At 33.9% G+C, this 20797-nt stretch overlaps 2 protein-coding genes across 2 annotated transcripts; both read right to left on the bottom strand.

Moving 5' to 3' along the window:
* Positions 1–2459: 2459 nt before the first annotated feature.
* Positions 2460–7438, bottom strand: LOC102600643 (UDP-galactose transporter 2). The gene is made up of 5 exons (XM_006342459.2): positions 6859–7438; positions 5611–5795; positions 4301–4501; positions 3177–3338; positions 2460–3061 (listed from the first exon to the last, which is right to left on the bottom strand). Exons 1-5 carry the CDS (start codon positions 6986–6988, stop codon positions 2711–2713), a joined length of 1029 nt encoding a protein of 342 aa, XP_006342521.1. The 5' UTR covers positions 6989–7438; the 3' UTR covers positions 2460–2710.
* Positions 7439–10199: 2761 nt separating this feature from the next.
* Positions 10200–20328, bottom strand: LOC102600312 (chaperone protein dnaJ 10). The gene is made up of 10 exons (XM_006342458.2): positions 19389–20328; positions 17958–18017; positions 17743–17825; positions 17430–17589; positions 16076–16205; positions 13692–13850; positions 12232–12410; positions 12043–12123; positions 11795–11944; positions 10200–10637 (listed from the first exon to the last, which is right to left on the bottom strand). The coding sequence occupies exons 1-10, from the start codon at positions 19473–19475 to the stop codon at positions 10542–10544; spliced, it is 1185 nt and encodes a 394-aa protein (XP_006342520.1). The 5' UTR covers positions 19476–20328; the 3' UTR covers positions 10200–10541.
* Positions 20329–20797: the final 469 nt, after the last annotated feature.

Below are 20797 nucleotides of genomic sequence, written 5' to 3'. Positions count from 1 at the left end.
GAAGTTTGAATCAATGTAAATATCGAATATTGAAATTGTATGAGAAATCAAAAGAAATTTCTTTTACATATTTTTTAATCTTTAACGTTTATTGTCAAAGAATGTGGTGAGTAGATCCGATTGTTTGTTTGTTTCTTAGTTAGAGGTTTTGATTTTAGAATTTTGGGAATGAAAAATCTTTGAAGGAGAGTGTTGCTTCTAAATGGTGTTTATTTGGTGCACGAATTCGAATTAATGCGAATACCAGCTATTGCATGAGATTGTTTCTTTCTCAGTTAGAGGTTTTGGTTTTAGACTTGTGGGAATAGAAAATCTTTGATAGAGAGTGTAACTCTCAAATGGTGTTTATTTGGCGCGAATTTGAATAAATGTGAATATCAGATAATGCATGAGAAATCAAAGAAAAAATCGTTTACACTTTGTTTGGATGGTTATTGTTATGTAGTATTTCAAAATATATTATGTTGATTGTGTTATGTTGTGTTATTTTGATTACTATTACATAATGTGCACATCAATGGATAAAGCCTAAAAAAAAAAGATAAAATTATTGTAAAAAGGTAGATAAATGATAAAATAAAATTATGTAGATAATAAACAAAGAAAATATGAGAAGAAAAAAAAAAGATAATAACGAGATCACACATAATCAATCAGACCATTAATTAAAAAAAATTATAATACATTATAATAAATGTAATGATGCGATATAATAAAATTAATAATCGAAACAATACAAACTCTAATTACAAGTAAAAGTATAAATGATTTTTTCATTAAGATAAATTATGAGCATTTAAACAACTTAATAATTAAAACAATGCAATGGGTACATAACATAAAAGAAAAAGGGTAGAAGTAGTCATTTGCACAGTATATTTACACTTTTTAGGGAAATAATTTAACACTATAAAACTCAATAAATCAAAGTGAAAAAATACTTATCATGGTTAAATATAACAATAACAATAACAATATATTCAATATAACTTCACGAGTAAATTTTGAAAAGATAGAGTGTGTACATAAATTTTAACTCTACCTTGGGAGGTGAATAGCATGTTTTCGATGAACTCCCGGCTTAAAAAAGCACATACTAAAAAAAAGCATGGCAAGCAATATGAAAAAAGAAAAACAATAGTTATAACAAAACAGAGCGATAGCTATAACAAAATACCATAAATCTTACCACAAGCAGCAATAGGAGAAATAATATGTCTATTAGTAAGGAAGCATAAGCAAGACAAAGCTTTACTATTTGTCTCCTTGTTGGTATAGATTCGATTCCCCATCTTGTAATATCTTTTCCATTTCCTTTTTTCCTACTCCCAATTTATTTATTTTTTAAAAAAAATCTACATATTTTTTCCATAATTGAGTTTCTCCTTCTTCAACTTTTGTTTAATTAAATGATCATGATATTTTGTGAAAATATAAATTCTTCATTGATGGAGCAAAGGAACAATATTTATCGCTATTGTTACCATTAAAACTTGCTAGTGGATCATCATTCTATGATAAGCAACTACTAATTTTGGGCCCCATACTTGATATTACAAATTATTAGAGCTAGGCATTAAGGGGTCGTTTGATTGGGAATCAGTTATCCGAGATTAATTATTTTGAGATAAGTTATTTCATCATGTATATTAGATAACTTATTTCATCACTAAGGTATAAATGATGGAATAAATAATCTTAGGACTGCCTAATACCTCCAATCAAACGCAGGATAAAATAATCATGCATTTTATCCCTGAGACTATTATACCGTATACTTCCCATCAAACGACTCAAGATTGTATGATGCTAAAAGTCCTTGAAGAATATAAATTGTTCACAATATTCACAATATTTATTTTATTCTATATTTTAAGAAAAAAGATGATATTAACATGACATTGCGTGTTGTGGTTTCATTCATGATCATACTCAATTGGTAAAAGTTTTACCTGATATTTTATTAAGACATTATTATATAATCTATATTTAATGTTAAGGTAAAAATGATTGAATCAAAATATGACTTAGGTGATGCTTTGGTCAATTGGACTACAATTCCAAGAAAACTAAGTGTACAACCTAAAAATCATTTAATTTCGATAAGTTATTTTACTCCACGCATCCTTACTAGTAAAAAAGGATCTTCGACCAAAAAAGCATTTTGGTAGAAGAAGCCGACCACTATATAAATCATCATCCGTCCAGAAAAGAAGCAAGCTACCTTTATTTGATCCCGTTTCAAATTGGTCGACAAACACAGTGGTTTGATTGTAGGAATCCCAATCGACTGAATTTTCTAGTCTTGATATAACACTTATAGTTGGCTAAATCATCAGCTTTAAATACCTTAAATACTGCTTAAGTTAGTTTTCCTCTTTAATGATGCTAATAATAAACTGTTTTCTTGAATAAATTTCAAATGGATGAATCAAGCACATGATTGAATACTGCACATAAAATAAAAACAAATGAATTTATGTGAAATAACATTAGCTGAAAATGGTATAAAAGAAACCTGGTAGTGGTAGACTTGGATAAAGAACAAAACATTCAGTAACTATTAAAAAAAAGCAAGACAAGGTCACCAAATTGGGACCAAATGGAAGGGATGTCCAATAAATAATGCAACAAATATCATAAACTACATGCAAATTTGATCATAAACTATTGTGTGATGATGGATACTAAATAAGAGAGACCTCAAAATTTAGGCCTTGGACTGACCGACTTCGACGTCCGCCTTCTCCATTCCCTCCTTCAATAATCTCAGCTCTTCTTCTGTCAAGCTGTTTTTGGAAGCGTGTGGGCTCTTGGTGTTGGATTGTTTTTCGATCTCCACGGCCCAACTATAGATCACCATGCCCGCAATTGCAACGAGCATTCCCATTATGTTCTTAAAAGTCAACGCAGATTCAAAGAGCAACCAGCCCAAAGTCAGGACACACACGGTCTTCATGTGGCCTAGAACCTGGAAGGAAACTGCAGAGAATCGCCCGATGCAGAGATACTGACTCACATTGCAGAACACAGCTAATGAACACGATAGGAGTATAAAGAACTGCAGAAAGTGCCACACACATCCATGATCAGAGCGCATAAAGTTGTATAGGGCGTAAAAGGACCAATCAAATATGCATCATAATCTGGGAATAAGAAGATTGGTTGATACTTACAATGGCACCATAAGTATACTTGTAGTCTAGTAATAGATTTCCACTAAGATAGTAGTCGCAAAAAGGACCCAGCACAAGGAGGGAGCAAGCTTGTATCGGAGCAGTTTTACTCAATAATTCAAAGGATCCAATTGAGTACTTCTTCTGCAAAGAACCTATTGACTGCACCGAAAAATCATTGCTTGATCACACAAATGCAACCACAAGTTTAAGAGAACAAAGAGAGAATGACCAAGGATTTAATTTGGTAGAAGAAAGTGAGCTTGATGACAAAATGTACTATATGAATTGGACCAGCAGAAAATTCTTTCTTTGTCCCTTTGAGTATCTGCAGGTAACTGTTCTAAACTCTGCAATGGTAAGAGACAAGCTTTTGCTCCACATACCATGAACAAGGACCAAAGCAGTAGGCAAATAAAAAAGTCATATCAATGTTTCCCTTTCCCCCTTTTTTACCCCTCGATTAAAAGCAACACAACAAATGTAGCACCTTGTTTGGGACTGAGGCATATTTCTTGTTGTAAAACTTTTAATTAAGGGTAAAAGCAGAGAGAGAAGAACATGAAAATTTTGGAGAAATCTTTTATTTAGAGCGAGAAACGATCCTTGTCAAGGATAAAACGGTCTGATAGAGTAGTTACTTCTTCTTGACACTACAGTAGGAACCAAAAAGAAAGCAAACTTTCATCACTTCCATGGAAGACAAGGGAAGAACGAAAAAGGGAAAATTTTCAGACATCTATCCTTTAGTTTCTAATAGAAAGAAGGGATCTTTGTTAAGGATAAGTAAATTCGATAGCAGTATAGCAGGCTCCCTATATAAACTGTCTCTCAGAAATGAAAACTAAGTTTGTAATCATAAATTAAACCCACATAAATAGTAGAGTCAACTTACAAAACACACCTAACATGTACTAAAGAATTTATGTATGCATCGGATTAGCCGCTTCAACGGGATCTTTTATCATGGTCAGAGGAGAAATTACCAAACGTCTAGGAAATTGTTTAACTTTTAATAATAGTGATCTTCAATCAGAACAAAACCAAATATTTCTCTTTTGGAAATCTTTTCAATCATTCAGTCTTTTTGCAGTAAAGTTCTGAAGAAGCCAGAGTATACTCACAATCTGCTGCAACGATGTTGACAGAACTGCAACACAAGCACAAATAAAACCTTTAGCGTTAACCTTGACATCAGTTACTGTGCAAACGCCCACACCGATAACGACAACCACAACAGACATTTTAACCTCCTTCGAGTAACGCTTATTATGAAGGATCCATTCCATAATGCAAACCACTGGAATCATGCTCAACTTTGAGATCTACACCCAAATAAAAAACAAAAAAAACTTAGCCATATAAAATGAATTTCACCAAGGAACAAAAAATAAAACAAATGGCACTACTAGTATACTATTAACTATATAATACATTGATCTAATATGTAAATCATTCAGCCACTAGACAAAAAAGAATAAATGCTTCAAGTCCTTCTTTCATAATTTCTTTAACAAAAGAAAAATTATTCTTCTATATCCACTAAATTTGGTCAACAAAACTACTTTGGAATTCCATCAACTCAACAACCATTAAAGTTTGCCAATGATAACTTTCTAAACCTAAATGAATTTTCAGCAAAAACAGGACCAACTAGTGGATGCAAACCTACTAGAAGTTTCTGCACATATAAAAACTTCATCAGACCACCTCCATACCGGAAAAAGCATCACGCTCAATTGGCACTTCTTCACCAAAAATAACAGGAAAAATAACTTTATTTGGCCACTTGTCTTCATCAAAAACATGTTAAAAGGCTTAGAAATATGGACTTGAATTTTTTATAAAACCAATAATCAATTGTAATGATTACCAAGGAGATATCCTAAAAAAGTATAAAGGAGGACTAAGAGATTGAATTGAATACCATAGCAAACACATGAGTACAACTAATGTTAAGTATGAATCTCTAGGAAATGAAAGGAAGCAACTTTTCTTTTTACTATTGGTTTCCATTCTATTAATTGATTTGCAATCAAGGAGGAAGAGGGACCTTTCCTGCAATTATCCTTTTAGATCAATCAAAGAAAGAAAATGACATACCCTGACTTGTATTCTATTCCCATTTTTCAATTTTCTATCCTTCCTTTATCTTTCAAATTAAACCCAAGCCATGTGTTGTCATTTCAGGTAATAAAGATACTGATCGGTATAATTTAACTCCATGTCAATAGATCATGAATGAAAACAACAAAAGATGAAATCATTTCATAAGAAAGGACTGAAAGCTGATAGCATAATCACGACGTTAGCAAATATTATTCACCCTCTGATAGACATAGCCAAAATTCAAGACTTATCTTTTTCAAGAGAACAAAATACAAGATTAACAAGAAACGTTACGGGTAAAAAAACAAAAGAGAGATTATCATACTTGGTAAAATCCAACTGAATTGAGCATGAGACTTAAGTTCATCCCTGTGATAGACATGTTTGCAACAATTGAGAACCAGATAAGTTCCCACAAAGGTACATGCTTTGATGAGGAAAGCCCCGTGGCATTTGACACCATCCCAACAAGTGCCGTCACAGCAAAGTGGAACCCAGTCAATGTTGTAGCTGGAGGAAACAAACCATGAAATTAAAAATGACAGGTAGACCATTCAAATTTAAAAGCAAACATACAGAGGATGGGAATTGGGATGTAATAGGAACAACAGACTTCTAAACCTAAGGAAGTACAAGAAGGAAAAGAGATGTAGAAAATTCAACGGCCAAAAATGTCAGGTTCCACCACTAAGCCAGAAGGAGGTTATTTCAGTTCAAATACAAGCCTTAAAGATCTTTGTAATCAAAATAGCACAATGTATCTAGACCTAGACGAGTTAGTTCAAAATGACGAAACAAAGCAACCAGAGGAATGTCCGACACGGTTGAGATACACTAGCTCAATATTGAAAAGGAATCCGTTAGTCATAATGGGGATTAATTTCAAGCCGACTTCTTCTTTTACAAAACCAATACTATAAAGACAGTGAAATGGCAAATCTGATTACAACTGTATATAACCATGCAAACAATATTTCAAATCTTAAGATGTCCTTGGACGAGAAATAACAGAACAAGATAAGTGGAGGCAAAAATCAAAGAGAATCTGAGAACACAGGTTAGCAAAGACGAATAAAAGAGTTGATCTTTATTAATCTCAATTTAATAGGTACTAAAGTCGATATCGTTTTTCAAATATCAGTCCCCCCCATATCAAACATACTTTTTTTCTCACTTTAGTAATAAATTCGAGGTTTATAGTTAACATATGCTTCTAGTCTGAGAATTGAATATATGCTTCATTGAGCTCATTATGAACTGTAAACATGATACTCTACATCCATTATCCATCTAGCCGAAAATAACAATTCTTTTCCTTCATCTCCATTCATAATTGAACATATTACGAAATAAAAATTCAAAATTCAGATCAGATTGCACATTTATGAACTAAAAACAAGCTAATTTAATACAAAAATCCACCAAATCATCCAACAATTTTAACATATTGTATTTATCACCGCACCCACAACCTCCAAATCCTGGATCCGCCATGAAAACAATACATACTACGTACAAATCAAAAAATTCTCACAAGATCTAAACAACACCGGCAAAATTAAATGAGATTTACCAAAAGTGAATGAATAACCATTGGCCGACATAAGCTGCTTATTAGCCATAATAATTCCCACCGAACTAACAACATTCATCGCCCATGCTCCCATATCCGATACATGAGACGATTTCTTCTCGCTCTCCATACTTACAATAACAACTATACTATAACAACAATTATTAATAATCCAAAGATCAAACCAAATCACCTACCCAACTCGTTTAACAGAGAGGGGCAGGATTTTTTTTTCAAATAAAAACAATATATAACACAAATATCAACACAATATGTAGATCTACAATAACAATAAGCACAATTGAGTAGATTCAGATTTATATTTTTGTGATACTACTAAAAAGCATATCACTTTGCTTTATTTTGTAGAGAGAGAAAGAAGAGAGAGAAAGGTGCATGTGGGATGTGTGTTTTCTCCTTTGCGTGTGAGAGGACAGAAGTAAGAGGGAAGTGAAGATCTGAAAAAAATTGGAATTTGAAGAGAGAGAAAGGAGAGAGAGAGAGAGTTTTTTACGAACTCTCCACCGGTATTTTCGATGCTACTATACATCACTTTCTTTGTCACTTTTTCCATATTCTTTCCCTTTCTTTTCTTCTTTTTGGGAGTATTTGGTATGGAAATAAATATTTTAAAAAAAAATTAAAGAAAAAATAAATTTTATAAGTGATATTTGTATTAGGAGTGTTTATTTAAAAAAATTAAAAAATTGGAGGTACGGAATTACAATGTGGGGAATCGAATAAGGTGAGATTCAGGTAGTCAATTAACTGAGCTACTAACATTTTGTGTATTAGGAGTGTTTATCAGGTGGTTTGGTTTGGTTTGGTTTCTGCGCGTAATAATTTGATTTGCTGATTATTGAGCTTTATATGTGCTAAGCAATAATTGAATTAATGAGATTTGATTGATTTGTTTTGATTCTAAGGAATTTTTGTTTTGTTATCGCTTGGGATATTTAGTTTTTTTGATGTAAAAATTAAAATAAAAGAGTAGCGTTTATGTACTATGTTAATGATATTTCGTTTAATATGATCTTAAATCTATTAAATATCAGTGTCGTTATCGATGAAGAATATAACTGGTAGGCGATAGCGATGATGGTTGGGGTGAGCAGCAAATGGAGAGAGATGTTTTGAGGCAATGGAGTTTATAGTTTTAAATATAATCTGTTATTTATAAAATTCTAAATCACTTTCAACTCTGCAATGTGATAACATGATTTCAATAACACATTTTCAATTTCATTTTTAACATCTCTATCTCATTTGTACCTCCAACACTCTGCCCAACCTTTACTAACACCTTTGGATTTACTTTAGGTTAGTACTTTCCATGTGAAATATTTGTGTAAATTTTTTGTTAGACTGCAACATATAAGATATGGATCAATAATTCTAAAAACATAGGTTTAACATTAAGAACTTTTAAAGTTTAATTTATGAATTTTAAATTCTAGATTCATATCTGATCATCATTTTACTCGTGTCCCGCCTTAATTCCATATTGCTCATTGAAATAATATTTTTTTACTTATAAAAAATAAAAAATAATTTTAAAATACTTATTTTTCAAAAGGATATATTTTGTTAAAATCATTGTCCTTCCTACCACCTTCCAACTACCAAATACAACTTTCTCTTTTCTCTCTTTCCTTCTTCAAAATCAATTAAAGGGAAAATAATTTAATAGACCCTTTAAGTAGAATGATAGATTCATTTTGTGTGGGGTCCATCTCTATCAAGAAGAGTAGTTAAGAGGAATAGATACTCCTATTGAGTCCTATTTGGAAGAAATATTACAAGTGGTTAATATATATTACAATTTTGATCCTTTAAATCTATCAAAAGTTAATTTTGTTTTCATATGTTAAGGTGTGTGCCCATCTCATCTATAATATTCTCAACACACCCCTTTACATTTAAGTCTGATTCTTTTATTTTTCATGGTAAAACATTTCTTTTTTAATTTGGATGATGGTGAGATTCGATCACAGGACCTCTATCTACTCTGATACCATATTAATATGTGTGACTAATGGCAAGTTGTATGTACTAACAAGAAAAAACAATCAAAGTAATACCTTTATATTTAATGAAATTTGGCAAATCTATTTCAACTATAGTTAAGTATGTTATATTTAGGTAAACATGACATTTGATTTCGAAACTAGAGAGGCATATCTTAGAGCAATTGTAGATAATAATGTAAGGTCAAATTTTCTCATATATATTTAAAATTGTTTAACTTTCTCCTTCATTAGATTTTTCATATAATTTTCTACCTATTATTGAGAAAAGTTTCATTTTTTTTATGACTACTAATAAAGTTATAACTCAAGGGTAATTTTAACTATAGTTATAAAAAATGGAGAAATATTTTACCTTTGCGAGTGGCTTGAACGTAATTGAAAAGTACCAATTAGGTTACCAAGTCCTACATCTCACTCTATGTGTTTTCTTGAGGGAGGTTGGGGTAACCAGTTAGGTTACTATGCCCTACATTTCACTCTATATGTTATCACCCCCCCCCCACCCCCCATCTCAAGTGTATACAACATCTTATAAGTGTAGTCCTACAAAGTCGAGGTCTGAAGATGATAGAGTTTAAGCAGACGTTTGCCCTATCTTAAAAGATAGAAAGGTTGTTTCTGATATACCCTCAACTCAAGGCAAAACATTCCAAAGTACAAGGAACAACATAGAATAACAAATATCGAAGGACAAAAAACTACCGAAGCCTACTAATTTTTTACGATTACGTTTTCGTAACATGTTTCAAATATTTTTCTTCTCATCCCCACAAAAAATAGGTGAAGTTTACAGATAATCACTTTCAATCCTTGTAGCAATTAATTAGAAATAGTCACTATCATTAAGTTTCAAGCAGGCCAGCAAGAAAGTACTCTTTCGTTAAGTACAAAAAGACACCAACTAGGGATGTTGTCCCCCCCCCCCCCACCCCCCATCTCAAGTGTATACAACATCTTATAAGTGTAGTCCTACAAAGTCGAGGTCTGAAGATGATAGAGTTTAAGCAGACGTTTGCCCTATCTTAAAAGATAGAAAGGTTGTTTCTGATATACCCTCAACTCAAGGCAAAACATTCCAAAGTACAAGGAACAACATAGAATAACAAATATCGAAGGACAAAAAACTACCGAAGCCTACTAATTTTTTACGATTACGTTTTCGTAACATGTTTCAAATATTTTTCTTCTCATCCCCACAAAAAATAGGTGAAGTTTACAGATAATCACTTTCAATCCTTGTAGCAATTAATTAGAAATAGTCACTATCATTAAGTTTCAAGCAGGCCAGCAAGAAAGTACTCTTTCGTTAAGTACAAAAAGACACCAACTAGGGAGTTAGTAAAATAGGTCAATAACAAAAACATTAAATTGGTTAATACAACAAGAAGAATAGACCAATGCAATATACAATATTTTGCATTCACAGGCCACACAACTTACACTCTAACTATATTAATTACAAAGCAGTCCTTCATAAAAGCAATATGACAGTAAGCTTTTCTCTGCTAAGCAAGAATCATGCTTTAAATATAGCACACTAGGGATACATAAGAAACTCAAACTCCCTCTTTTTTTTCCTAAGAATAAGCAAGTACCAACAAGCACTACAAATTCACAAGCTACACATTCTTGCGGCGTCCACCATTTGTCTGTCTACCTGTGTCTCTGTGCACCAGGTGGTGCAGTCGGCATGGGGAAGTTATAGCTGGATTGACCACTGGTAAACTGTGGAGCCTCCACATATGGGCTCTGGAAAATATGTCCAAAAGTTAAGATAATGTAAAAAGACACTATGACATGATCTTTGCTTCATTTGAAATGAATCTTACAAGTTGGAACATTTCCTAGAATAGCCGATATACTCATTACAATGGAATCTTCATTTTATTGTTTTGGGAGAGTAAAACGCAATATATTCTTCTTGACAACACTAAAAGAAAAAGGAAATTAAGATTGACAGAAAAAGAGCAAGAATACTTTCCGCCACCCGTTTCTTAATCACTTTACCATCTCCTAATGATATTGTCATCCAGCGAATGTATGGATAGAGCCGAAGGTTTTTTATCTTAAACTATTCTACAAACTCACCTCCAAAAAGATGAAAGAAAATAAGTCAGGAGAAATCTGTTCCTCTGAATCCTTTTCTGCCCTTGCATCTACATGACACTGACATGCAACGCATGGCAAGTAAATCTCTCGCTAAGCTGCAGTTGCAAGTAGCAATTCCCAAGCAGAAAATCTACTTTCGACTAGTTCCTCTTGTATCTCTAAAAGAAGAAAATAGTTGTCCTTCCAAGCATAACAATCCCAAAGAGAAATTGTACTCTTTTTTTTACCATGTCTTTGTGTCTTGAACCAGTTATGTTTGATGCCTATGTTATCACAATTAGTGGACTTCCAAGTTCACCTAACAAGCAAATTTACCCCCACTAATAGAATCAACCAAATCAAATTGAAACGTTAAAGCTCCATTGCTTTCTTCAGCCCCTCTCTAAACCCCCTACCCCCACCCAAGCAGATCACCATGAAAACCTATCCCAACCTCCCTATCTATTGCAACCAAACCTCTCCAACCAAAGTGTAAGTGAAGGGTTGGGGAAAAAAATCTCAGGGATTGGTGGTGACGGCAGAGGAGGGGGGGAGTTAGGAAGGTGATGGCAGCCATAATGCAATAAAGTTGATAATTATTTCTTTGGTTGACTTCATTTATACAAGGAACAATACCTCATTTTCAAATATAACAAAGACCAAGTGTTCTCGGCAAAGCAATATACAACAGAAATTCGTTTTGAACTTACAATCTGAGGACCAAAAAGGCAATTGACCAAAGAAAGAGGCCAGTAAAGGAACCAAACCTGTGCAAGTTAGCTGTTCATAAAGGAATAGAACACAAATCAGAGCAGTACCTGTGATGCAAATACTGTATAAGGCACCTCTTCTTTATTTTGAGATGGTACTGATGCAGTTGAAGAACGAGAGTCGTAGCTTGGTTCATTTCCGTCCAACTTGTGGACGCCGTTTTCTGTAGTTTCGGTTTCATTGACTGACTTAACCTTCTGTACATAAGAATATCATTCAACAGAACAACAAGGTTAACCAATTGAGAGGATCACGCTACCTACTTAAAATATTGGTCAACAGTCAACTACAGTACCTGAAATATTTTGCCGAGAGTCTTCAACCCCTTTGCACGAGCACGAAGCTCTTCTTTCTTTACGTTGTTGTCTTGTAGAACCTAACAAAGTAATGAATTTTTTTTTTAACAAAGTAATGAATATTAACACAAATAAATAAGAACAATACAAGAATAAGCCACAAACACAACATGATAAAGGTGAACAACCATTTGACAAACACGAGAAAGAGTGGCTTCAATATCTGCTACATTAAGCTTCCAGAGAGAATCAATCATTAGCTTTTTGTGGGATTGCATGTATTCTTCAAGTTCTTCCTCAGTGTAATTTCCTTCTGCACTGAGCTGCCTTTTCAAGTCCTCTTGAAGCTGAATCAAAGCAATTGCACCTACAAAAGCATGAAGTATTTTTTTTTCAGAAGAACATTACCACTTATGACAATCAAGTATCATTCAATACACGCAGAGGTTGGATGAATAGGACAACCCGGTGCACGAAGCATCCAACGTTTACATATGATTCAGGGAAGGAACGCACTCCAAGAGGGTGTTGTGATGTAGGTAACCTACCCTGACACTTGCAAGTATCAGTGGCTGATTTCATGGTTCGAATCCATGACCTATAGGTCACACAAAAATAATTTTACCGTTATGCAGGCTTGGATGAATGATCAAAATTAATCACAATCACATCAGCTATAATTGAGGACACATTATGATAGAAGTGATACAAGAAAGACCCAAAAGCTTATCTTCAAACATTGTAATTCCCTTTTTATAAGTATTTGGATAAGGAAGATAGTTTGGAAGGCATTTATGAGCTACAACTAATTAAATCAAACTTTTCTTGTACTATTTCAGGCAAAGGTCTGTAAAGAAACATGTAAGAGAAAGGAACTAAATTTTTCCAATAGAAAAAAGAGAGTTAAAACCGCTTAAGAGAGAAACAATTTCATAGCACGTCTATACCAAAACTAGACCATACAATTTATTTTTTCTTTTGATAAGGTAAAAATTTATTGATGCAAAACCCGCAAAGCGTTAGCAGTGAAAACATTAAAAAAAAACCACATTCCAGGGAGTAATGCAGTGACAGAATCTAGCATGGTTTCGGACTCTTTTGCCACTGCCATATTACGCCAAAACTAAGCAAGGATATACAATTCTGTTTAAGGACTGAAACATTCTTTTCCTCAAAGAATCTGGCATTTCTTTCATTTCAAATGATCCAACAAATGACTGCAGGGATGGTGCTTCGAGTGGGAAAAGATTTAGCAATGCATTTTTTTGTCTACCAGGTGCAGGCCTCATTTCTGGTTAGAGATAGATGTACATGCTGAAAACTGAAGAAAGATTGTATACTTTATTTGACCTCAGCTTAATACTCCTCTCATATATTTCTACCTATACTATCCTACTGTCTACCTAAGTTCATCAAGATTATATGACATCAACCAACAGAAGAAAAAACAGTCAAAAACTAATTTTGGACTAATTAAATCACAAAACTGAAAGAAGAGCATAAACCGTAAGGAATTATTCTTTAGAAAGCTCTATGCACAGATTAATATAGAGATTGAGCGAACAAGGTGCAAATGGTTTGTCCTAACTTCGGAAATGAGAAGCACAATGTTAACCACAAACCACTGCTTAAAGCAAGCACAACAAACCTGTTGCAGCAGTTACTTGGGATTTGATAAAATGGCCTTTGTTTCTGAACCACTCTGCAATAAAAGGCACACCCAAATATAATGCCTTCTTTCCGAGCTCTTTCGCTGACTGTCTTGCATATATGTATCCAATTGTGTTTAACATATCAACACCATAAGCTGTTACCAAACATTAAGTTGATGAGAAAAGATTCTGTTACTATAGCCATGTCAATTGGAAGAGACCAACAAAAATATCAAGAAAGTCAAAGCTAAGGAGTTGAGAGGGAAAGAAACGGAAAGGGGATTGCAGATCAAGAGAGAATGTAAGCCAGTAGAATAGGAAAAGACAGCTTCAATGCCATAAATGGTGCTTATACGACAACTATTATGTCTCAATACCAAACTAGGTGTTTCCTTATATGACTACAAGTTCCTATGGAAATTGTCTCCACAAGTAACTTCTATTTTTCAAACTAGTCTCTTCAATATTTTTGTTACGACCGAGAAGTTTCCGAAAGTCAATGGCGCACGGTTTGAAACTCGGCAGATAATAGGCCCGCTTCCCCTCTACCTTTTTCCAATTAAATACCAAACTTTTGCCTGCGGCTAGGGTTTGAACCTTTGAATCACTGACTCATGTGCTTCCGATCGTATGTCGAGTATCACATCTTCCTCTATAGCCTTATATCTTAGTCTCTTCAGATAATCACATTAGCCAATAGATACCAAACCATGGCAACCGGAGTATATAAGTTTTAACTTTCTGGCCGTAAAGTTAGTCCTTTACATTCCTGATTCTCTTTCTTACCTTATATCAATTAGTTGTTTACCCCAAACACTTTGCTGCTCCGTGATCCTTTTCAATAACTTCATTGGTACACAAACTTATGTTATTGGATAGATAATTGGTATTGGAAATGAATCAGACGGACTTTTTATTCTAGAAAAGGGAACTTGAATCACATGGACTATACTATCTTCACCATCCGAGAACACCCATTGATTGTCTTAGTTCATATGCACTATAGAAAATTATAATTAGTATCTCTCACTTGTCTACTTTAAAATATGATTCATGCCAACTAGGTAGATAAATCAGTACTTCCTTCCCTTTTCATCCTAATAATTGGATATAGTTTCATTTGTCTTTAGTCCAACAGATGTCTGAGATCCTAGTTGAATCACCTTTTGTATGCATTTTCACTGTTTGATAGATTTAAATGATATGATTATTCATATGAACTTGCATGAAAATTGTTCTGAGCTGCCTTACATTTTTTAGATTTTGTTTGTTGAATTTTTTTATTTTTGATAACCGAGAAATCCGTCTGTGACCAGCCCTTTGGACCAATCACAGCCTTCTAAACTTGGTGGATAATGGGACCGCCCCTCTACCCTTCTCCACTTAAATACCGGGCTTCGCTTTGCATGGTGTGGGGCTTAAACTTGCGACCTAAGCCACAAATCCTCCACCTTTTGCCACAAATTGGCACTTCTATTTGGATGTTCCATAGTGTAATGCAGTACAAGAACTCGCCCAAAATTATTTATCAGAAAACAACCTTATACTCTAACAAAATATAGTAGTTGATAGAAGAATAGGTATCTGATTGAAATTGCTTGCGCCTAATAGATCTCATGTTGACTTGCATTTTTAGGAGATGTTACACCCACATCTCATTATCTGATTAAATACATGTCCTTTAAAATAAGAATAAAGTTGCACACGTTGTTGGCTTGCCATATTCACTTTTATATTCCCTCTGGCTAGTGTCTCTAGAAGCACTTGCTTTCTTCAAAACTTGACCCTAATAACCTCTCCCGGTGATAAATGTCTGTTATTAGGTTATTCTCAGATTCAAATGGGACATCATTGCTATATACCCAACCTTCGTGAACACGTCATGCTAGTCTGTGTCACTTTCTTTAGATTTGCCTAGTTTCACACATCCTCTACCTTTGACCATCTTGGTATCTCTGTGTACTTACCAGAACGAACACATAGGGTCCAGTACCTTGCTTACATCTCCTTCTGGCCCCTATTGACTTATTATTTTTCCAGTGTCCAACACAAGGTCCGGTAAGAGCCATGCTTTGCATTAAATCTTTCACTTGTTATGGAGAGGCGAGAAACCTTAGCCGTTCCTACATACCAAACAACCCTTAATATTTAGATACCTCTTTTTCAATCATGAATTGCCATGACTCCAAAAGTTATTGGAAATTTAAAGATCTTAGTGTGCACAACTCATGAAACCAACTTTTCACAACCCATAATACAGCTGTAAATATGCATATTGTTTGTACAACCCCTTGAGTATCAACATTTGCCGAGGTCAGAAAAGCAATTCAATACAAAAAAAAGGATCGAAGGAATTATGTTTAGGTATGACAATGTTAACCTGCATTTGAAAGCCTCGACACCTCAGCTTCTGCATGACGAACAAAGTCCTCTTTATTTCCTTGTACATATAGATTGAGCCGGTCCTTCAAAGTTTCAGCAAGCTTTTCTTCCCTCTCCCTCTGAACAACCTGTATTAGATTAAGAAGGAAAGAAATTAATTGTATACATATCCTGATACAGCTTCTATGGAATACAGTAGCTCCAGCCAAGTCGTGGTAGACCATGTGACTGCATATTAGCATATTTTTAATGAATTGATATGAGATCCAACTCATTGTGTTGTAAAGCTGCAATGTGCTCAAACAGATTGTTGTGACATCAATAACCGATTCATTGTGAATAACACACAATGTTATATCAATGATTAACATCTTGATAAATAGAGCAATAGGTAAATATATCATTCAAATGGTCAATAAAAGAACATTGCTGTCTTGAAGTCGATTTACACCCACTAGCAACAGAATTACCCCCACAGATCTTTTTAAGCAATACAGCTTGCAAGGCGTAAGATAATTGGAAATCTCTTATTATGAGAACTTCAACCAGTAAACTGTACTACAAAACAAACAAGCAACAGATAAGCTAGCTGAAAATTTTGTAGTACGGACAATGAAAACCCTGGATCCAAACACTACAACACATGTCGATTCTTCTTTACTTGTCAATCAATATATAAAGAAAAAAAAGCTAGTTAATTCTTCTGATTCCCCTATTCTTCCTTATTGTATCATCAGTTGCATCTGACACTATCTAAGGTTGATGGATATGTCCAAATCATCTGAATCATTTCCCTTAATTTATACAACTAGATGCATGTTTTCTATCTCTTATTTATATCTCTGGGCCTCTATCTTCTTTTGGCCTTTGGGGATTATTTTTTTTCTTTAAAGTAAAAGAATGAGGCACCATGTCGGACTCTAGGTTAAACAAGTCAATGACAATACCCAGTGTAATGCCACAAGTGGGATGGGTCTAGGGAGGGTGGTGTGTATGCAAACCTTATCCCTACCTTGTGGAGGCAATAGAGAGGTTGTTTTCGGAAGACCCTCAGCTCAAATAAAGCAATTTTAAAAGGAAATTTGAAAAGGAAATATCGCAGTGAAGAAACAGAACAGTAGCAACAACAAAGGTTTAACAAGCCATAGTTTATAATATCATGGAAATAAATGTTATTTCTTATATATAAGCATATAGATAGAGGTGCCACTATAACCATTTCTCAAGCTAGTTCTTTATCTTTTTGCAAGGTTTACCCATATATACACGAAGTCGATAAAAATGTTTGAATTCAATTTTCTCAAGTAATACTCTTACAATTATAAATGCTAAAAGGAAATGAAGAACTGTACCTTCATTTTCTCTTGTAACTTTCTAGCATCAAAATCTTCACCTTCAGTGAAAATATCCAATGAAGCCATTGATGCCATAGCAAGCTGACCTATGTACTCCTCAAAAAGTTCACTTCCGAAAAGCATAGCAAAAATTGCTGCAGGATCAATGATTGCATCTCTGAAAACAATTCAAAGCATAGAAGTTTGAATTAACATGTGAATACACAGAAGAACATCAGAGCAAATTATATGTACATACAGGTACCAAATATCAATTGTACTAGGAGAAATACAAATGTCCTGGGTATCAATAATACAAGAGAGAAATTACGTTGAAATTCCTGATTTTCCATGTACATCATAAGCCTGTCGTTGAGATGGATCGCTCAGTACCTGATAAGCCTCTCCCAACACCTGAACCAAGGAGAAAACAAGAATTATTGAGCCAATAGCAGGAATATCTCCTAATTAACCAAAAAAAAACAATTAAAAAATAAATCATCAAGAGACTTCTCAAAAAAAAAAAATGGTAGATTAATGACTTACCTGAAAATTCTGTGCAGCTAGAGGGTCATTTGGATTTTTATCAGGATGAACCTGCCGTGCCTATACCACATATGAAAGTTAGTAGTAAAGAAGAAGTCAAAACATGGAAAGCTCAAATAGGAAACAGAGTCAAGATTGAAAATTAAAACAAAAAAGGGCAAATTCGACTACAATAAGGAAAACTAAAGTTAGAAGTTTTCAAATTCTGTGAGCTACAAATTTTAATCTTCATCACTTTTTATTGTGGTACTTGTGTGGCAGTATGCTCATTCCTGAGGCTGAGTTTTAAAAAAATGTCAAAAAAACAAAAGCACAAGCTTATGGATAAATCATAACTAACTTATTCAAGGTACCAACTGAAAGCCGCAAATAAAGAAAATAAATACATAGCTGGGTGAAGAATCCAAACACTATAACTTCCCCATTAAAAATATGTAACCCAAAATATTAAGGAAATCAGTCTTCAAATTAGATTGTCAAGTCCAACAATCTAATTCTTTTGTCTATGGGCTGATGAAGTAAACCATAGAGCTGAGAACTTACTCCTCTTTTTCAAATATCCAATTGGCTAAATCAGGGGGAAAAGTAAGTGCCCATTTGACTAGTTGTAGATTTGATATTCAAACGGTCACTTTAGCATGAAAATTGGTTAAAAAAAGAGAATTTATTATAATTCATCAAGTTTATTCCCTCAAATGTAATGGCATCACATATGGGTAGGAAAAAAGTACAATGACATGACGTTCAACAAATAAATGCTATTCAAGTTTTCAGTCTTAGTCTTAAACGTTTCAGCGATAATGTGTACAAAAGAAGCCTTAAATAGAGGCTCGAACATCCCCAATGTTTACCACAATCCTAAAAGGAATTGCAAACTTCTATTTCTTGCATGCTCCATTCCATCTATTTATAACAAACGCTTACATCCTTTTTGGCAGATGGAATTTGCCAAAGGAACACTTCTGTCTACAATCTCCTTCTATTACCTAGACAAGATTCTTCTGCATGTGCGCGTGTGTGTGTTGATAGATAGCAAAAAGGATTATTCTTTGTAGTTCCTTAATAAAAAAAATCATACTTATGGGATTAAAGGTAGCTTCTTTTTCAAGCATAAAACCTATCCACTGCCCCAATATAACTCCTTAACATATACTCCCTAATCATCCACTTTCAGCCTATGTTGCTCAGACTCTTCAAAAATGTCAACATGTGCGTATCGAATTCGCCAAAGTAGTGTATTTTTGGAGAATCCGACACAGGTGTCGCATCAAAAGTGAAGAGTCTGCCCAACTTAGCTTTCAGCTTGAATCAGACAAGCAAGTGCAGATAGAAAAAATTCTTTAATTCTTCATGCACATACTTAAAACTATATCCCTAAGTGTATTAAAATGATAAATAACAGGTTAATACAAATAAGATAATTATACATACCTTAATGTAGTATGCTTTCTTAATCTCAGATTCGGTAGCAGTAGGGCTAACCCCCAAAATGTCATAATATTCAGTCTCCTTCACCATGATCTCGAAATCTTTTCTCCTTCTTTCCTTTCAAATTGACCAATTGATTGAACGAAACCAGGAAATAAAATTCGAAACTGAAAACCACCCAGGTGCAGTTATTTAACTGCTATCAAGTTGACAAAAAGGGATAAATGAGCACGAAATACCAAACCCCACGTACAAAATCAAAGAAAAAATTCAATCGACTTCCTCTAACAAACCAAAATGACCAGTAAATCTAAGAGATTATGATGATGAAACTGCTATCAAGTTGAAAAACAGAAAATACAAATCCCACGTACAAAATCCAAGAAAAAGATCGATTTTTTCCTCTAACAAACCAAAAGGGTCAGCAAAAAAGGGATCGAAGAACAGAAAACAACAACCCCACGTACAAAATCGAAGAAAAATCAATTTTTTCCTCTAACAAACCAAAAGGGTCAGCAATTTAAGAGATTAAAACAATGAAACTGCTATGAAGTTTCTAAAAACAGGATCGAAGAACAGAAAACAACAACCCCACGTACAAAATCGAAGAAAAGATCAAATTTTTCCTCTAACAAACCAAAAGGGCCAGCAATTTAAGAGATTAAAACAATGAAACTGCTATGAAGTTTCAAAAAAGGGGATCGAAGAACAGAAAACATCAATTCCACGTACAAAAATCAATTTTTTTCCTCTAACAAACCGAAAGGGACAGTAAATTTGAGATTTATGATGAATAATAAAGTGCAAGAAGGAAATTGATGATTCATGCTGTGTTGGCTTCGGGCCCCTGTCTCTTTGAAATTTAGATTCGGTTTTTGTTGACTAATTGTGTACGGTGTTATGCTGGCTGGGCTGGGGCGGGGCGGCTTCAGGTGGACCTTCAATTTTTCGTAATTTCAAATTTTTTCACAATTTATCTCGGCCAAATTAATTTGGTCACATTTGGCACAACTCTTACATTTTTGGTCCCTAATTTGGCCATATGTATTTACTTTCTCCGTCTCAAAATACTAAAAAGATGAACGCGTTGATTAGATGGTTGTTATTAATTGTATTGTATTTAAATATAATATTTATTTCGATTCATCATTATTTATTACTTTCTTCGTCCACTTTTAGTTATTATGGTAGAGTCAAACGATAAGAATTTTAACTAACGTTTTATGATGTATTTTTTCATCATATTAATATGTGAAAAAAAAATGCAATTTATATACTTTTCGTATGGTTTTTTACTCAACTTGACTTTCGAAAACCGTGACATGACAAGTAGTATTATTGTGTTTCAGTTAGAGTTGTTCATGGTTATGGTTAAAAAATCAAATCGAACCGCAATTCGAACCAAATCGATT

Source organism: Solanum tuberosum, unplaced genomic scaffold, assembly GCF_000226075.1.
Source record: "Solanum tuberosum cultivar DM 1-3 516 R44 unplaced genomic scaffold, SolTub_3.0 scf00034, whole genome shotgun sequence".
Lineage (NCBI taxonomy): Eukaryota > Viridiplantae > Streptophyta > Magnoliopsida > Solanales > Solanaceae > Solanum > Solanum tuberosum.
Note: the sequence above shows the minus strand (reverse complement) of the source record. Positions and strands in the feature narration are given on the sequence as shown.

What these genes read in the sequence shown, in the direction of transcription:
- LOC102600643 (XM_006342459.2), bottom strand. Translation starts at nt 6,988, where the DNA reads ATGGAGAGCGAGAAGAAATCGTCTCATGTATCGGATATGGGAGCATGG. An exon ending in ATTCAGTTGGATTTTACCAA is followed by an intron (nt 4,502 to 5,610) that starts GTATGATAATCT and finishes ATTTGGGTGTAG; the next exon opens with ATCTCAAAGTTGAGCATGAT. An exon ending in AGTATACTTATGGTGCCATT is followed by an intron (nt 3,062 to 3,176) that starts GTAAGTATCAAC and finishes CACTTTCTGCAG; the next exon opens with TTCTTTATACTCCTATCGTG.
- LOC102600312 (XM_006342458.2), bottom strand. Translation starts at nt 19,475, where the DNA reads ATGGTGAAGGAGACTGAATATTATGACATTTTGGGGGTTAGCCCTACT. An exon ending in GGAAAATCAGGAATTTCAAC is followed by an intron (nt 17,590 to 17,742) that starts GTAATTTCTCTC and finishes AATTGTTTTCAG; the next exon opens with AGATGCAATCATTGATCCTG. An exon ending in GTCGAGGCTTTCAAATGCAG is followed by an intron (nt 13,851 to 16,075) that starts GTTAACATTGTC and finishes GTTTGGTAACAG; the next exon opens with CTTATGGTGTTGATATGTTA.